Source organism: Pecten maximus, chromosome 8, assembly GCF_902652985.1.
Source record: "Pecten maximus chromosome 8, xPecMax1.1, whole genome shotgun sequence".
NCBI classification, from domain to species: domain Eukaryota; kingdom Metazoa; phylum Mollusca; class Bivalvia; order Pectinida; family Pectinidae; genus Pecten; species Pecten maximus.
The window spans coordinates 45,236,810-45,255,251 of record NC_047022.1 but is presented as its reverse complement, the minus strand read 5'-3'; the positions used below and the strand labels follow the sequence as shown (position 1 = coordinate 45,255,251).

Sequence of the window (18,442 nt, the reverse complement as noted above, 5' to 3'; positions counted from 1 at the left end):
GAGATAAGTAATCGATATATTTATAATACCTGGTACACCATTCTTCAAATTTCCCTGTAGGTATTTCAGACTGTATCAATTAAAAATACTCAGTATGTGATCCCTTAGGTGAAAATAAACTTTTAATTAAGTTGATGTTTAGAAAAGCTATTTATGTATATACCTTGACATTTTCACAAAGATTTTCAACAAACCCTTGATCCATATCATGTGAAGCAGACTGAAGGTTTGTAAGTGTTTCCCTTCACTATCGAAAGCTAACAATACAATCAAAAGTAATCAAAACACAACGATAAAATAAACAACAGTTTCTTTAACTACAGTTGTAGGCAAGTACCAAGTCAGGAATGTTCAATATTTTTCTCTTCTAATAACGTCAAAACAATCAAAAAATAAAATTAACACTTGAGTTAAAACAAAACTATAAAGTTTAAAACAATGTTCACAAAGTTGCATTACAGTGTTGATGATAAACTCGTTAAACAACAATGATAAAAAGATGATTGCAGATATTCTGGAGATAAACAATAAATAGTAGCAGTGATGGGTACTGAGTGTAGGTAAAACATCCTTACAAAATTAAAAATGCGTAAACATACTGTTCTACAAAACTGTTAGTAGGCAAAGAAGTTCAATGTAAACTAAATTACAGAGCTTCTTCGAAACTATTGGATACATTACCAACATTTCAAATCATCTATTTGAGAATCAAAAACAGCACTAAAGGAATCATTGGTAATTTTGTTTTATCAGACACTTTTGAATAAATGACTTAAGTTGTGGAAATAAAAGATTTATCAAACTCTCAGCGTGTTAATGAGGAACAAGGCTGATAGCAGTCCCCTGTTATGTTTGGGACATAAAACTTTGTAACTATCACTGTAACACCATATCTTATCTTACCGATGTAACACCATATCTTATCTTACCGATGTAACACCATATCTTATCTTACCGATGTAACACTGTATTTTATCTTACCGATGTAACACCATATCTTATCTTACCGATGTAACACTGTATTTTATCTTACCGATGTAACACCATATCTTATCTTACCGATGTAACACCATATCTTATCTTACCGATGTAACACCATATTTTATCTTACCGATGTAACACCATATCTTATCTTACCGATGTAACACCGTATCTTATCTTACCGATGTAACACCATATCTTATCTTACCGATGTAACACCATATCTTATCTTACCAATGTAACAACAAATTTGATCTTCATATGCACTAGCAGCTGTAAAAATAGACCCTTCACAAAATTAAGTACCTCTATTTACCAGAATTTAAATGTTAATAGTGTACTTTAACATACATCTTTGCAGTCTGTGCTACACCTAAACAGTACATAGAAACGAAGCCATGAACAGGTTATTTCAGTTAGATCACCATTTCTAAGACTGCACACTTACATGTAGAAATAAATATCAATAATCATGACTCAACAAAAACAAAAACAAAAGTTAACTCTAACAATCTGGTTGTAGGTTTCACCAGGAACAAAACTGAGGGATCAACAATCTAATTTCCAATAAATAATTTCGACCTGAAATTCTGGAGGCAGCAGGACAACGTAATAGAGATGAAAAATACTTTATATTGAAAATTAGACAAACAAAATCTGTCCAATTTTAATAGATAACATATATATATATCTATGTTAAAGATTAATCTTAATGAATAGATCGTCACACAAATAATATAAAAATCTGTCGAATATTAAGAGAGATAAAAAAATATTTACGTAAATTTGATATAATATTAAATGAATAGTCACACAATAGAAATAGAATTTGTATTAATATATAAATAGATATATGTATAAAGGTAAATTAATTATTAGACTAGGGACACAAAAACAAAGACAGGTGTCAATAAAAGTAACAGGTGTGTATCAAACAAAGTGAAAGTACAGGTTGAATGTCATCATAGAGCTATTTATAGACACAGGTAGAATGTCATCAAAGAGCTATTTATAGACACAGGTAGAATATCATCATAGAGCTATTTATAGACACAGAATGTCATCATTGAGAATCCTTTTCATAAAAGCAGTTTATAAAATATTGAACCAAATCAATTTGTGTTCTATTGAAATGAAATGTTGACTGGAATTTGAAAAGAAAAATTTAAATCTTGGTACCATAAATAATATATCCTTTAGGTAAAACTTGAGAATTTCTCTGAGGATTTTTGAAGTGTGTAGACTCAGAGACCTATATTAAATAGTATATAGGTCTCTGGTAGACTTAATAACTTTTGTATTCACATTTTCAACACCTAAGCTTGGAAGTGGAAGTTGCACAGAAAAAAAAAATCACATCAGTTATTTGTACTGTAGATAGTGAAGTTCAATAACCAGGTTGGTTATTTGTGATAAATATTCAGTCTCAAAGCTGTAAAATTAACAAAACTCAGTAAAAACAGGTATTAGAAAGATATATCCAACAGATGATGTGGCCATATATACAAACATTACAAATCTTGTATATCATTCAAAATAGGAAAGTTATCTTAAATTGAATTAAACCATAAGTTTACTATTAATCTTATATTGAATGAAACCACAGGTTTACTATCTATTCTAAATTCATTTTAACCATGAGTTTACTATTCATTTAAACATACTGTTTCTATTTTAAATCTTTCTAATCCAATCATACAATCTATGACATACATGATGCAATTATCACAAAACCCTACATAAAATAAAACCTACATAAAATATCACATATACTATATATCAGAACTTATACATGCAGGATTTGCTATCATTAACATAATTTTTTTAAGACAGATGCTGTTTAAGTTGTCCTTATAAAATGTTGATCAATAAAAATTTTGGTTTTGGCGTAATCTAGTATTAATTTATCAAAAGTAGAACTGTGTATCTTTAATGACATCCTAAACACATCGTTACTGATTAATAATTAACATTGACAGTTTTTAAATGTTACATAAACTCCACGACAATTGGACATCATTTGGGAGCTGATCACGAATATCCTGCTTTTTTACAACACAAATAAATATCCTGTCCATTTCTCACTTGTATCCGTCGTACTTAATAGGAGGGAAATGATCGATTCTGATTGGTTCTTCATAGTGAGGTGGATTGTACAGACCCCACTTGGGCATGGGAATCTCCATAGGGTATGGCTGTTTAAAAGTGAACCTGCCCTGGTACGACTTGTTATGGGGCATTGGGCGTAGGACATCCTTCTGCATCACCTCGTTTGTGTAGGGTACAAAGTCATCGTGCGTCCGACTTGTTGGCTTGGATGGCCGCTCATAGTGCCAGTTGACCTTTTTGTAATCAGCTGTGAAACACAATTACAGGATTGGGATGTATTTTCTGAATCATTTTAGACAATACTACACCTGAATCATTAGACAATACTACACCTGAATCATTAGACAATACTACACCTGAATCATTAGACAATACTACACCTGAATCATTAGACAATACTACACCTGAATCATTAGACAGGTTTGAGACAATACTACACCTGAATCATTACACAATACTACACCTGAATCATTACACAATACTACACCTGAATCATTACACAATACTACACCTGAATCATTACACAATACTACACCTGAATCATTAGACAGGTTTTAGACAATACTACACCTGAATCATTACACAATACTACACCTGAATCATTACACAATACTACACCTGAATCATTACACAATACTACACCTGAACCATTACACAATACTACACCTGAATCATTAGACAATACTACACCTGAATCATTACACAATACTACACCTGAATCATTACACAATACTACACCTGAACCATTACACAATACTACACCTGAATCATTACACAATACTACACCTGAATCATTAGACAGGTTTTAGACAATACTACAACTGAATCATTAGACAGGTTTTAAACTTCAGACTTGATTCCAAGTCATTATAAAAATATCTAAATATAGGTTGTAATATACATGCTATTGTTGATGGATTCATATCTGAAAAAACATCTTAACTGTGGTGATCCTTATGTAGAAGAGAGGAACTTGTCAGTATGTACCGGAAGTTATGGGATAATTAGAATTTTTGAATTTGAACAAATTTTTTTTTTGACAGAAAAGAACCATCAATAGAATTTAACATCATGCAGGCATAGTCTATTGAAAGTTCTCTCCTTAAATAAATGTTGGTGGGCGACGAGACAAATTATATGATAGCAGGATCTAAAACTGCTGTCTGTAAAACTAATTTACATCTCCTGATGGTATTGATGTTCCTGTTGAACCAGTCCGGGTGTTGTGAGGACGACTTCCTGGCATACCAGTCAGGATGGGGTCCACCCCACTTCTGCCAGCCATTCTGTTATCAGGAGAGAGTATAATGGTCATACAGCATTTGATAGGTATTTCAAAGTAGATTCTAAAACTAGCACTTAATTACAGCTATATAGCAATCATACTTGCCAACTTTTTAAAATTCTCATGGGGGAGAAAGTGCGTGAGCGACATTTTTGACCGGAAAACACATTTCACGCGCGACACATTTAGCAAACAAAAACTAAGGGGAGATAATTTGCTATTGGAAAATAAATTCCTTGCATGAACACTTAAACTTCCTTCCCTCACTGAAAAAAAGGGGGGGAAAACTTATTTCAAGCTTGGCCAATGATCTTTTTTATTCAAGTTTGGAAAGATAATTATATAAGCAACATGTTACAAAAAAATAGCTGCAAAATTACATCATTTTTAATTATTTCTGGAAATGATTTAACTCACCAGGTAGATATGTTATGAAAATTATGTTGTAAGATAGATGTCAGTCAATTAAATGCAAATTATCACAATGATATCACCTTCTATCAAGCTTTAATTTCTCTCCAGCAGTAAACTTCAAAAGAAAATACCTAAAATGTCACGATAAATATCTAGAGTACAATATAATATCTGAATGAAATTTCAAAAAAAAAAAAAAAAAAAGGGCTGTACCAGCAGTTGTAATCAATTTAGGCTTACAACTCAGTACTTTGTAGGTGGGGACTGATACATATGTACTTAAATTCAAAGTTTCAACATGACAGTATTTAGTTTAAGAAAGTGAGTATTTGTGGACATGTTTTTGTCTTTCAAAATGTGAATTGGGAAAGTTTCTGCCAAAATAAGTCTCTGCTAATTGAAACTAAGTATGCTGATGCTACGGTGATTGAAACGACGTTACCTACCGGTAACCAGGCCTTCGGTCTATATGGTCGTTATTGTGAATTTATTTCCTTGTGCTAATTATCTAAAGATCAGCCAATGTTTAAATGTAGTTAAAATTTCAATAAGTAATCTGTCAAATTTGATACTCCGTTGATAACATTGCCAGTGTTGTTTTCACTTTTTCTGTCCGAGATATACTGTCAAGTAGAGGTCGTTTATGCGCTTGACATCAAAGGCAGTATACGAAGCCATTTACAAGCGTTTAATCAACCATGACTGACCTGCTACAAAACCATCACCACGCGTCCTCAGCTTAATTGGTTTTAATTAATTGTTTATTTATCGGGGTATTGTCACCCTTGCAGTCAGTGAAGTGTCAGAATTTCGTTACGGTCTGTAAGCAGGTCAGTTCACAGACCAATGCCCCACACGTCTTTCACTAGCCAGCAAGCGTTACCTGTCATAGGCCTAAATCAAACTAACAAGATGAATAGGGGCTCCATACGGGGTTATCAAGACATATTCTCCAAAATCGGGAGAATACACTATGTTTTATCTATACGATCGGGAGACGGGGCAGGGAGTCTGGAATCGGGAAATTCCCGACTAAATCGGGAAAGTTGGCAAGTATGAGCAATTATTTGTAATATAAATTGTGCACCACCAATCTTGGTAAAGGGACATAACTTCCTTAAAAATCACCAAAAGGAAAAATGAACTGCTTGTGTTCAACTACTGCATTATATGAATCAATCTAATCGGTTAATGGTGTGATAAATACTTTTGTGAGTAACCCATATAAACAAAAAGTAATCCAGGTACTTTGAATAAGTTTGTTGCATTTTTTTTTTTTTTTTTTGACATTTTTTCATGTGATGTTATACATACAAAATTGCAATGACTCACATGTGCTATATCTGGACTACTGGAGTGGTACCTCTTCCAGGAGTAGAGATCAGCCTGCCTAATAAAAAATATAAGGCAAATCATCAGTCAACAACATCGTCACTAACAATAACATCATTATATTTTAGTGGGTATTTTACACTTTTTTCTTTTCTCTTTGAAGTTCAAGAATGTCAGAATAGAGAAAATTGAAGACTATTTGGTGTTGATACCATATATTTTTATAGGTTTTATGCTGTGATCAGGTGACGCTTTAAGACTATCAGATATTATTTTCTCTATTAGAACTGAGATGGAAAGTCATTGCATTCTAGACACTATTTATTGGTACCATGAATATGACTTTATATCTCAATTCTGATTTTGTTTTCACATTTAACATTTTTTCAATAAAATAAAGTTATGAAACAGGTTATATAAACTTCTATAAATTTCTCTTGCTGACCCCGATGAAAGTGCCCGAGGGGTTTCACGATGGAAGTTAACACGAGGGGTCTTACCGTGGGAGAAACACGAGGGGTCTTACCGTGGGAGTAAACACGAGGGGTCTTACCGTGGGAGTAAACACGAGGGGTCTTACCTTGGGAGTAAACACGAGGGGTCTTACCTTGGGAGTAAACACGAGGGGTCTTACCGTGGGAGTAAACACGAGGTGTCTTACTGTGGGAGTAAACACGAGGGGTCTTACCTTGGGAGTAAACACGAGGGGTCTTACCGTGGGAGTAAACACCGGGGGTCTTACCGTGGGAGTAAACACGAGGGGTCTTACCGTGGGAGTAAACACGAGGGGTCTTACCGTGGGAGTAAACATGAGGGGTCTTACTGTGGGAGTAAACACGAGGGGTCTTACCGTGGGAGTAAACACGAGGGGTCTTACCGTGGGAGTAAACACGAGGGGTCATACCGTGGGAGTAAACACGAGGTGTCTTACCGTGGGAGTAAACACGAGGGGTCTTAATGTTGGAGTAAACATGAGGGGTCTTAATGTTGGAGTAAACATGAGGGGTCTTAATGTTGGAGTAAACATGAGGGGTCTTACCGTGGGAGTGACTACATGCCTATTGTTCCTGTTTACACCTGGATTTACTAATTGACAAACATAATATGTATATATATCTTCTCACATGAGGGGGACCCAATACAAATATATATATTTACAAGTTTCTACAGACAGGGCTTCAGCACAGCCAGGGACTAATAAATACGAACAGGATGTGTACATAACTACGTAATGTTAACTGTACATGTTGCTTTATTAAATATTACTGGTCCGCCACTCTACTGAGCTAGTGAAAAGCTGTAGACCATATCACTATGCACAGTGTACACAAAGCCCGCCACTCTACTCCACCCTTTTCAGATGTGTTTGCCCTCGAACACTCATCAACTCAGGTTAGTTATCTATCAAAGCCTCTCATTCTCTCTATCAAAGCCTCTCATTCTCATATAGCCTCCACTTGTACTGGTCAATGGCACCAAATGTAACAGGAAAGCGTGTTGTTTGCCTCAATCAGGATGCAAACCCGCGACCCTCAACTTTCTGGTCAGACACTTTATGGCATGAGCTACAGGGCAATTCCTCCTAGCGAGAAATGAGGACAGCTACCACATCACTATGAACACTATTTTACATTTTAAATCTGCCATACTACTCCCCTCTTTACAAATGACTGTTGTCCCTGAACACTCATTAGTTAATATAACCCAGGTATTATCTCCAGTGAAGCCTCTCATTCTCCTATAGCATCCACATGGAGTGGTCAATGGCACCAAATGTTAACCTCCTATAGCATCCACATGGAGTGGTCAATAACACCAACGTTTAACAGGAAAGCAAGTAGTGTGCCTCCTCTGGGGTTTGAACCCACGACCTAGGCTTACTCGTCCGCCACTCTACTGACGGGGCTAAAGGGAAATTCCCCCTAGCACGAAGCTTGAAGGCGACTGTATCACTACATACAACTTTCATATAAATGTATGTCACTATTCCGTATTGAAATTTTAAGACTCCATGGTGCAACTAATAAAATTGTAACAGAGCGCAGGAATTATATAAATTTAAATCACTGCCTCCGCTAGGGATCGAACCCGGGACCTCTCGCTTACTAGTCTTACGCTCAACCGATCGAGCTAAAGAGAAGATCTCTCTAGCCGAGCGGTATATTGCAGCTAGTATTTACCAGGGTTACATACTCCCCCTCAAGGAAAGAACTTGTCCTCGAGTTTCCAGGGGTAACAGCGATGCTTGTGGAGCATTCCTGAGTATTTTTCCCGGGTCCCTACATGGGCGCCATTGTAACAGAGCACAGGAATTATATAAATTTAAATCACTGCCTCCGTTAAGGATCGAACCCGGGACCACTGGCTTACTAGTCTCCCGCTCAACCGATCGAGCTAAAGAGAAGATCTCTCTAGCTGAGCGGTATATTGCGGCTAGTATTTACCAGGGTTACAAAATAGCGAATTAAATCTGTTGGGAGGTAAGCAGATCTAGACGGTATAGACATTTGTTTTATTCATATTTTATTCACAATATGAAATTAGAATAAATATAATAATATTCCTGTACAAGTAACTCTTCTGTAAACTGTGACAGATCTCAAAGGTTAGAGTGCATTTGTCACAGTAACTCGTACAAATGTTTTGTTTAAAATAATGTCTATTAACATTATAATCTTATGTCTCCATTCCTCTTACTTATCCTGATGCGTGCTTGATATTATTATTATTATTTGTCTCTTGTCAGGTATATTTACAATGTAACCTTACTCATATGCAGTACAAATCGATTTAGTGTTCGGTCATAATTGATTTTTTTTACATTTTTCCCTACAAATAAATCAAGTTGGTTTCTAAGCATAAAACCAGATATTTACATAGGTATACATATGACCACAGACTTACCATTGCTTAGGCTGACTGGCTGGTATTGACAGAAACTGGGTAGTGGAAGCCATCACGGGTACGCACTGAGGTCGCTTACGTTCTTCACACAATAACAGTCGACATTTAGTGATTTACTACTGACATAACGTAATTATCCACGATTCACTCGTGTTTTAATGTGTGATTTATCAATTAATTATTCGTTATTTATAATCATTTATCGTTGACACCCCAACCTAGTACAAGTTAGCACGAAAGGCGGATAACTGTCTCTGTTTCCCTTAGCAACGTTAGTAAATTGATCCTTAGTTACCGTTTGGTAAGTGTATTACGTTTTCATTATTTTACATATGCATCACGTATTAAAGCGTATTTTTACCTACATATAATTATTTGAAAACAATTAAATATGTTTTTACGTTGTTAAGGAGAAGTTACCCTTCTAACCGACTAGCCATTTGTAACGGGCACCTGCTGTTTGTAATGATATAAGCGACACACGCAGGGGTGGCAACTGGGCTGACACATAGACTTATTGATACACCGGAAAGAAATGGGGGATACTTTGTTTTTCAACGGCCATCAGGCGAAAGCTCCCTACCATGTCAACTATCCGCCCACCGTGCCGAGGTACCCGAGCTCACAGGAGATGTTCAGGTGAGTCAAAGTAATTTTACGCGTTTGTATTCTATATGTAGACATAGACATGTACAATATATATATGTATATACAGTATACTGTAGTCGTCAGGTGTATTTGTTATTACTTTTACTTAATTGTATATAACTTATAATGTGTAATGATTATGTATACAAAGGTTTGACACGTATATGCAATGATATAATAAAATGTCAATTTATTAGATGATCTAATAAAAATCGATCGTACATACACATACACTGACGTCAACCAGTACGAGTTACGTTTCTTGTTTACATCGTATTGTCAAATATAAGACATGCCAAAATGTGTGAGAAGCCAGAGTGACACTTTCTTCTGTGGTTGACATCTTCGGGGATAATTTTATGGTGGAGGGTCGATATAGTATTTCAAGGTTTTAGTTTCCCGGGCGACGCCAATGTCTCTTCCTCTGCCCTCTCTCATCTCATAATTGTGATAACTGTCAGAGTTTCATGCTGGTGATCAGCGTAATAAAAAAAAGCTGTTGTCAACTCACGCAGTATCCTAATTTATGATACATGTGTGTGTACATGTATCTTCGTGTGTAATATCTTTTTTGCTTTCTTAATTCCAAATAACTTATAACTGACATCACCTCATTTCGATGGAACAGCATAATAAAACTGTTGTTGCCCTGGCTTGCCTAGCTTTTCAGTACTTTTATTTCTTTATTTTCCCAAAATTGAAGCGTTACAAGAATGGACATTGTAGTCACAAATACAAATCGAATATGATTAATTGACAACTATAAATGCACATACATACGTCAGTTGATTATAAAGATGAAGAGAGAAGTAAATACATTTTGAATCAGTTTAGTAATACAGAAAGAAAGGGAAGCCTGAGGTTTCCAGGAGTTGGGGAAAACCCTATAGTACCAGCAAGGTCTCCTCAGGCTTTCACACACATAAACATGTGCACAAAATAAGAAGAGTAATTTAGTTCGTCACGTTTGACATGGGTGTTACAAAGACGTAAAACTGCAAGTGCAATCAGTGATTGAGAAGCTCACCGGCAGCAGCGATCACACTATGCACTCATTTTTTATGCATGTATAAGTATGTCATTTTGAAATTGTGCTTCACAAATGATATCACTCCTAGACCTCTAATGAATACATGTATAAACCAGATAAGAAGGGTGTCAGATGTATACTTTTGGACCGTTACAAGCTTTCCAAAAACTAACCCCAAACCTTCAAAGTGGGTTTAGGTACCAAAAAAATAATTCCTTTAAATGGTAAAATGGAAGAAAAATTCTGCGTGATTTTGATATAAATCACTCCTAGACCTCTACTGAATGAATAACCACATTAGATTAAGGGTGAGGTGTTTACTTTTATACTTACCCCGAAAAACTTTAAAGTGAGTTTGGTGCTACAAGTCCACAAAACGGTAAAATGCGAAAAAAAATCTCAATTTGTTTTCTGTGTGATTTTGCCATAACATCACTCCCATACCTCTAATGAATTTATGAACACAGTTAGAAGGTTGTGAGGTGTATACTTTTAGACTTACAAGCTAAGCTTTCCAAAAACTTAAAGTGGGGTCCGACGCCGGGGGTACAGCATTAGCTCCCGCTTACTCATAACCGGTGAAGCTAAAAACAAATATTTTGTAAAATGCCAAGATTTTACAGCCGTTTAGATTGTTTGTTTGTTTTTTATATTCTACAATTTTGGAGCAAACGGAGCTCGAGGAATAGATCAGTTTATGTAGTAGATGCATTTGTAATAGGTTTCTATTGTTTTCTAGTCTTGGACTTTAACAGGACAAAAACTATCATTATACAAATACTACTTGTTGCCCAAAAGTCCTTTAGATATCTGTTCAGTGTTATACATGGCTAAATGGTTCATTCCAATGACCCTTCAGACTGACTCAGAACTCCCCAACCTCCATGAGCTTTCATTTCTGCCATCTCTCTTCTATATAGCAGTATCGTATCACATGCTCGTTTTGTCTTACTTCCTCACACCTTTCCTCACAGTTTCCTCACAGCTTCACATAACTACAGATGAACCACAGACACCTACTGGACACAAGCTTAATGTCTGACGGAAATTTTCATGATGGAGGAGGAAATATCTCCCAAAGGCCCGCTGTCGTATAACCTTCTTCCATGTCTAGAAGTGTGTCAGTTTGTCTCACCAGTACTGTGTCAGTTTGTCCCACCAGTACTGCGTCAGTTTGTCCCAACAGTACTGTGTCAGTTTGTCCCACCAGTACTGCGTCAGTTTGTCCCGCCAGTACTGCGTCAGTTTGTCCCACCGGTACTGTGTCAGTTTGTCTCACCAGTACTGCGTCAGTTTGTCCCACCGGTACTGTGTCAGTTTGTCTCACCAGTACTGTGTCAGTTTGTCCCACCAGTACTGCGTCAGTTTGTCCCGCCAGTACTGTGTCAGTTTGTCCCACCAGTACTGTGTCAGTTTGTCCCACCGGTACTGTGTCAGTTTGTCCCACCGGTACTGCGTCAGTTTGTCCCACCGGTACTGTGTCAGTTTGTCCCACCGGTACTGTGTCAGTTTGTCCCGCCAGTACTGCGTCAGTTTGTCCCGCCAGTACTGCGTCAGTTTGTCCCGCCAGTACTGCGTCAGTTTGTCCCGCCAGTACTGCGTCAGTTTGTCCCGCCAGTACTGCGTCAGTTTGTCCCACCAGTACTGCGTCAGTTTGTCCCGCCAGTACTGCGTCAGTTTGTCCCACCAGTACTGCGTCAGTTTGTCCCGCCAGTACTGCGTCAGTTTGTCCCGCCAGTACTGCGTCAGTTTGTCCCGCCAGTACTGCGTCAGTTTGTCCCGCCAGTACTGCGTCAGTTAGTCCCACCAGTACTGCGTCAGTTTGTCCCACCAGTACTGCGTCAGATTGTCCCACCAGTACTGTGTCAGTTTGTCCCACCAGTACTGTGTCAGTTTGTCATCCATGTTGCCGAGTGGAGACCTTCCTTTAGGTTTCCCAACTTGTAACTGGCATTCCTACAGCTAATTACTTTCCTTCCCCCATCTATTAAGTAATGTCGTAGTCACCGTCTGATTCATTGACGTTATAACTCAGATGATTTTATAATCGAGGTACACAATGCCAGAGATACTGACATTGACTGAGAAGTAACTAATTACATGATGGATTTTCTATTGTAGGAGAGATAGTCCAGATAAATACACAACGCTAAAAAGAGAGAGAGTTTCTTACCAGGTATGTCTACCTTAATGATTATCTTACCAGGTATGTCTACCTTAATGATTATCTTACCAGGTATGTCTACCTTAATGATTATCTTACCAGGTATGTGCTCCTAAATCATTATCTTACCAGGTATGTCTACCTTAATCATTATCTTACCAGGTATGTCTACATAAATCATTATCTTACCAGGTATGTCTACATAAATCATTATCTTACCAGGTATGTCTACCTAAATCATTATCTTACCAGGTATGTCCCCCTAAATCATTATCTTACCAGGTATGTCCCCCTAAATCATTACCTTACCAGGTATGTCTACCTAAATCATTATCTTACCTGGTATGTCTACATAAATCATTATCTTACAGGTATGTCCACATAAATCATTATCTTACCAGGTATGTCTACATAAATCATTATCTTACCAGGTATGTCTACCTTAATGATTATCTTACCAGGTATGTCCTCCTAAATCATTATCTTACCAGGTATGTCTACCTTAATCATTATCTTACCAGGTATGTCTACATAAATCATTATCTTACCAGGTATGTCTACCTTAATGATTATCTTACCAGGTATGTCCTCCTAAATCATTATCTTACCAGGTATGTCTACATAAATCATTATCTTACCAGGTATGTCTACATAAATCATTATCTTACCAGGTATGTCCCCCTAAATCATTATCTTACCAGGTATGTCCCCCTAAATCATTATCTTACCTGGTATGTCTACATAAATCATTATCTTACCAGGTATGTCTACCTTAATTATTATCTTACCAGGTATGTCTACCTTAATGATTATCTTACCAGGTATGTCCACCTAAGTCATTACCTTACCAGGTATGTCTACCTAAATCATTATCTTACCAGGTATGTCCTCCTAAATCATTATCTTACCAGGTATGTCCTCCTAAATCATTATCTTACCAGGTATGTCCTCCTAAATCATTATCTTACCAGGTATGTCTACCTAAATCATTATCTTACCAGGTATGTCTACATAAATCATTATCTTACCAGGTATGTCCTCCTAAATCATTATCTTACCAGGTATGTCTACCTTAATAATTATCTTACCAGGTATGTCTACATAAATCATTATCTTACCAGGTATGTCTACATAAATCATTATCTTACCAGGTATGTCCACCTTAATGATTATCTTACCAGGTATGTCCCCCTAAATCATTATCTTACCAGGTATGTCTACCTTAATAATTATCTTACCAGGTATGTCTACATAAATCATTATCTTACCAGGTATGTCTACATAAATCATTATCTTACCAGGTATGTCCACCTTAATGATTATCTTACCAGGTATGTCCCCCTAAATCATTATCTTACCAGGTATGTCTACCTAAATCATTATCTTACCAGGTATGTCCACATAAATCATTATCTTACCAGGTATGTCCCCCTAAATCATTATCTTACCAGGTATGTCTACCTTAATAATTATCTTACCAGGTATGTCCACCTTAATAATTATCTTACCAGGTATGTCCACCTTAATAATTATCTTACCAGGTATGTCCACCTTAATAATTATCTTACCAGGTATGTCCTCCTCAATCATTACCTTACCAGGTATGTCCTCCTAAATCATTATCTTACCAGGTATGTCTTCCGAAATCATTATCTTACCAGGTATGTCCACATAAATCATTATCTTACCAGGTATGTCCCCCTAAATCATTATCTTACCAGGTATGTCTACCTTAATAATTATCTTACCAGGTATGTCTACCTCAATCATTACCTTACCAGGTATGTCTACCTAAATCATTATCTTACCAGGTATGTCTACCTAAATCATTATCTTACCAGGTATGTCCACATAAATCATTATCTTACCAGGTATGTCCCCCTAAATCATTACCTTACCAGATATGTCTACCTAAATCATTATCTTACCAGGTATGTCTACCTAAGTCATTACCTTACCAGGTATGTCTACCTAAATCATTATCTTACCAGGTATGTCCCCCTAAATCATTATCTTACCAGGTATGTCTACCTAAATCATTATCTTACCAGGTATGTCTACATAAATCATTATCTTACCAGGTATGTCTACCTTAATAATTATCTTACCAGGTATGTCCGCATAAATCATTATCTTACCAGGTATGTCCGCCTAAATCATTATGTACAAACTAAAAGGGAGATAGTTTCTTACCAGTTATGTCCGCCTAAATCATTATGTACAAACTAAAAAGGAGAAAGAGTTTCTCACCAGATATGTCCATTTAAATCATTATGTACAAACTAAAGGTCCACCAAAATCATTAAGTTCAAACTTAAAAGGAAGAAATTACTTACCAGGTATGTCCACCTAAATCATTATGTACAAACTTAAAAGGGAGAAATCATTATGTACAAACTAAAAGAAAGTGTGGAATCTGACATTAGACATCATTACTTGGAAATATCGTACAGCTGCTCTCATGCACTCAGGTTTAGCTCTGTAGGGTTTTACATGTTAAGTTATACACACTTGTAGTAGAGGCAATGAGTGACTTCCTTTACTAGGCGCCTTCGTGAATGTATGAGATTTCTTAATTTCATACACTCGTTTCTTCCTCAGCATTGGACCGACAAATGGTACGACAACGGCTACCCGACACTCCAACGCCGGGAGCTTCCCAAACGCTCGGATAGGCACGAGCCGTGCAGTCAGCCCTGGCAGTACAATGTGGGTACGTCGGCTGTCAGTCGGTGGACCAAGGACGCCAAGGATTGGCCAGTGTCGCCAAAATACCTTACCCAGGGCAGACCCCCCACCGAGGCCACGCGCGCACGTGGTATCAACCGTCTGTCACTTCCACGTGAAGAAAATCTATACCCGTTCTCCAACTTCATGACGTCGCAATATAGAAAGCCAGTGTATTCTGTATTTGGACATTTACAGAGAGACAAGGTGTACGGTGTTACTCACCAACACAACAGGCACGGCAACATGCCGTTTGAGGATTACTACTAAACAGTCTAGCTATACAGGATTGTATGGTAGTATCCAGTCAACCAACGTTTAGACAGAGCTGTTTCAGCCAACGAACAGTGTAGACAGATACCTATATATAATAAATAGTTCTAGTACATACGTCTCTGATATGGATACAATTTTACCAGATTTAAATCAACGTTTTTGAAAAATTCGCAAAATTCCAAATTCCATAAACTTTTTTTAACGTTATGGTTATACGTTGGGGATAGCAGTGTGACATTTTTAAAGACAAATTCTCATTCCTATAAACCTGATAGCTGTTGTCGCTTTATCTAAACTTTAAATACTTTTGATTCAGGTATGTGATCTACTGATTTACCCGATCTAAGTCTCACACTTACTTTTTGACCTCTTGACCTCCTAAATGCAGACTCTTTCAGTTATATATATTTCGGTTACGAAAGCTGAAAAGTAGTGATTCCATATATTGTTCATTATATGATACAGAGACTTATAAACCTTTCAGTTGTGATACAGTATTAGGTCACATCCGGGTTATTAGACTTGGACATTAATCTTGCCCTTAACTTTAATGGGATCATTTTATAGTCATTTTATGATAAACAAGCTAAATGTGCTTCTCGCCATAGTATAAAGAAACCTCAGAATGATATGAACATTCATGAGAATGATACTATAGTTGTCGTCGGTGTACTTCTTCAAAATATTGATAAACTTATTTCCAGTTGTGGTTGAAAGCCAAAGGGTTTCGGGGCGTTTATGTGTTTGGAATACGGGCGTTTGTGAAAATATGTCATACAATTGGTGTTTTTGATTGTGTCAGTAGTTGTCCCTAACCTACTTAAATATATCTTCATTCCTGTTGGGTTATTGTATATCAAAGTACTGCTTGTGAACTTTCTGTTGTCTATCTACTCATGTCGTGTGTTTAAAGTAGTGTTATTCTTACCTAACAACCGAATAGTACTAAAAACGTAAGTCATTGGAGAAGATCCACCTAACATCTGATGGATGTTATTGGGAAAAATCCACCTCGTACATAACATCTGATGGATGTTATTGTGAAAAATCCACCTCGTACATAACATCTGATGGATGTCATTGGAGATGATCCACCTAACATCTGATGGATGTTATTGTGAAAAATCCACCTCGTACATAACATCTGATGGATGTTATTGTGAAAAATCCACCTCGTACATAACATCTGATGGATGTTATTGGGAAAAATCCACCTCGTACATAACATCTGATGGATGTTATTGTGAAAAATCCACCTCGTACATAACATCTGATGGACGTTATTGGGGAAAATCCATCTCGTACATAACATCTGATGGATGTCATTGAGGATGATCCACCTAACATCTGATGGATGTCATTGGAGAAGATCTATATAGTACTTTACATCTGATGTATGTCATCCTGTAAATTTTTAAGACATCCGGCAAGCTCTTTTTGCATGAACGTTTGTTATGAGTTGTGATGTTGAACTATTGATCATATATCTTGGTCGTGTATTTTTGTAGTGTTTTACGACGTTGTAAGATTGTTGTGATATTTTATTTACACTAATTTAATCAATTGTGTGATTACACAGTTTTATTTTCTGATAAATTATATTTCTACGTAATTCTAATCTTTATATTATATTTCTACGTAATTCTAATCTTTATGTTCTGTTCACTAGTCTGAACTGTTTTCTGTTCACTAGTCTGAACTGTTTTTCTGTTCACTAGTCTGAACTGTTTTTCTGTTCACTAGTCTGAACTGTTTTTCTGTTCACTAGTCTGAACTGTATTGTTCACCTTTGTTGATTATAATTCAAATTTTATTCACATTTTTACTCCTCGCACAGTGTTGATTTATAATCATTTAATCAGACTTTTACTTATTGATACATACTTTGTTAATTGACATTAAATATGATAAACCATTTCTAGAGAGAGATTACCATCAATGGATGGGTTAGTTGTGCCTAATGCCTAAATTAGTTTTTTTTCAGATTCACGTAAAATTAGCACGTGGACAATGTTATTAAAAAATGTATGTGATTATAGCTACCTACCTTCTGCTGTTAAATTTTAATCTTAGAAAGTTATGATAGAATCGGGGAATATTGAAATAGTAAACATAGTAACATTCCATTTTATACCCGATTCAGATAGTCTAGTTCAGCATGTAACTGGCCCAAATAGATATACAAGTCTAGTTCAGCATGTAACTGGCCCAAATAGATATACAAGTCTAGTTCAGCATGTAACTGGCCCAAATAGATATACAAGTCTAGTTCAGCATGTAACTGGCCCAAATAGATATACAAGTCTAGTTCAGCATGTAACTGGCCCAAATAGATATACAAGTCTAGTTCAGCATGTAACTGGCCCAAATAGATATACAAGTCTAGTTCAGCTTGTAACTGGCCCAAATAGATATACAAGTCTAGTTCAGCATGTAACTGGCCCAAATAGATATACAAGTCTAGTTCAGCATGTAACTGGGCCAAATAGATATACAAGTCTAGTTCAGCATGTAACTGGCCCAAATAGATATACAAGTCTAGTTCAGCATGTAACTGGCCCAAATAGATATA

At 36.6% G+C, this 18,442-nt stretch overlaps 2 protein-coding genes and 1 long non-coding RNA gene across 3 annotated transcripts; 1 reads left to right on the top strand and 2 right to left on the bottom strand.

The window, feature by feature from the left end:
• Positions 1-638: 638 nt before the first annotated feature.
• LOC117333665 lies at positions 639-9,282 on the bottom strand. Its single transcript, XM_033893074.1, has 4 exons — positions 9,026-9,282; positions 6,122-6,179; positions 4,271-4,376; positions 639-3,337 (listed from the first exon to the last, which is right to left on the bottom strand). Exons 1-4 carry the CDS (start codon positions 9,076-9,078, stop codon positions 3,063-3,065), a joined length of 492 nt encoding a protein of 163 aa, XP_033748965.1. The 5' UTR covers positions 9,079-9,282; the 3' UTR covers positions 639-3,062.
• A 186-nt stretch (positions 9,283-9,468) lies between these two features.
• Positions 9,469-16,883, top strand: LOC117333664. Its single transcript, XM_033893073.1, has 3 exons — positions 9,469-9,664; positions 12,825-12,879; positions 15,469-16,883. The coding sequence occupies exons 1-3, from the start codon at positions 9,561-9,563 to the stop codon at positions 15,862-15,864; spliced, it is 555 nt and encodes a 184-aa protein (XP_033748964.1). The 5' UTR covers positions 9,469-9,560; the 3' UTR covers positions 15,865-16,883.
• LOC117333666 lies at positions 16,672-18,256 on the bottom strand. The gene is made up of 2 exons (XR_004533978.1): positions 17,211-18,256; positions 16,672-16,846 (listed from the first exon to the last, which is right to left on the bottom strand). It is a non-coding gene; the product is annotated as an uncharacterized LOC117333666 (long non-coding RNA).
• Between the last annotated feature and the right edge of the window lie 186 nt (positions 18,257-18,442).

Excerpts from the sequence above, each read along its gene's own strand:
- LOC117333665 (XM_033893074.1), bottom strand. The coding sequence starts at position 9,078 with ATGGCTTCCACTACCCAGTTTCTGTCAATACCAGCCAGTCAGCCTAAG. Across the intron at positions 6,180-9,025 it reads GCCAGTCAGCCTAAGCAATG|GCAGGCTGATCTCTACTCCT; the intron begins GTAAGTCTGTGG and ends ATTTTTTATTAG. Across the intron at positions 4,377-6,121 it reads GTAGTCCAGATATAGCACAT|AATGGCTGGCAGAAGTGGGG; the intron begins GTGAGTCATTGC and ends TCCTGATAACAG.
- LOC117333664 (XM_033893073.1), top strand. The coding sequence starts at position 9,561 with ATGGGGGATACTTTGTTTTTCAACGGCCATCAGGCGAAAGCTCCCTAC. Across the intron at positions 9,665-12,824 it reads AGCTCACAGGAGATGTTCAG|GAGAGATAGTCCAGATAAAT; the intron begins GTGAGTCAAAGT and ends TTTCTATTGTAG. Across the intron at positions 12,880-15,468 it reads GAGAGAGAGTTTCTTACCAG|CATTGGACCGACAAATGGTA; the intron begins GTATGTCTACCT and ends TTTCTTCCTCAG.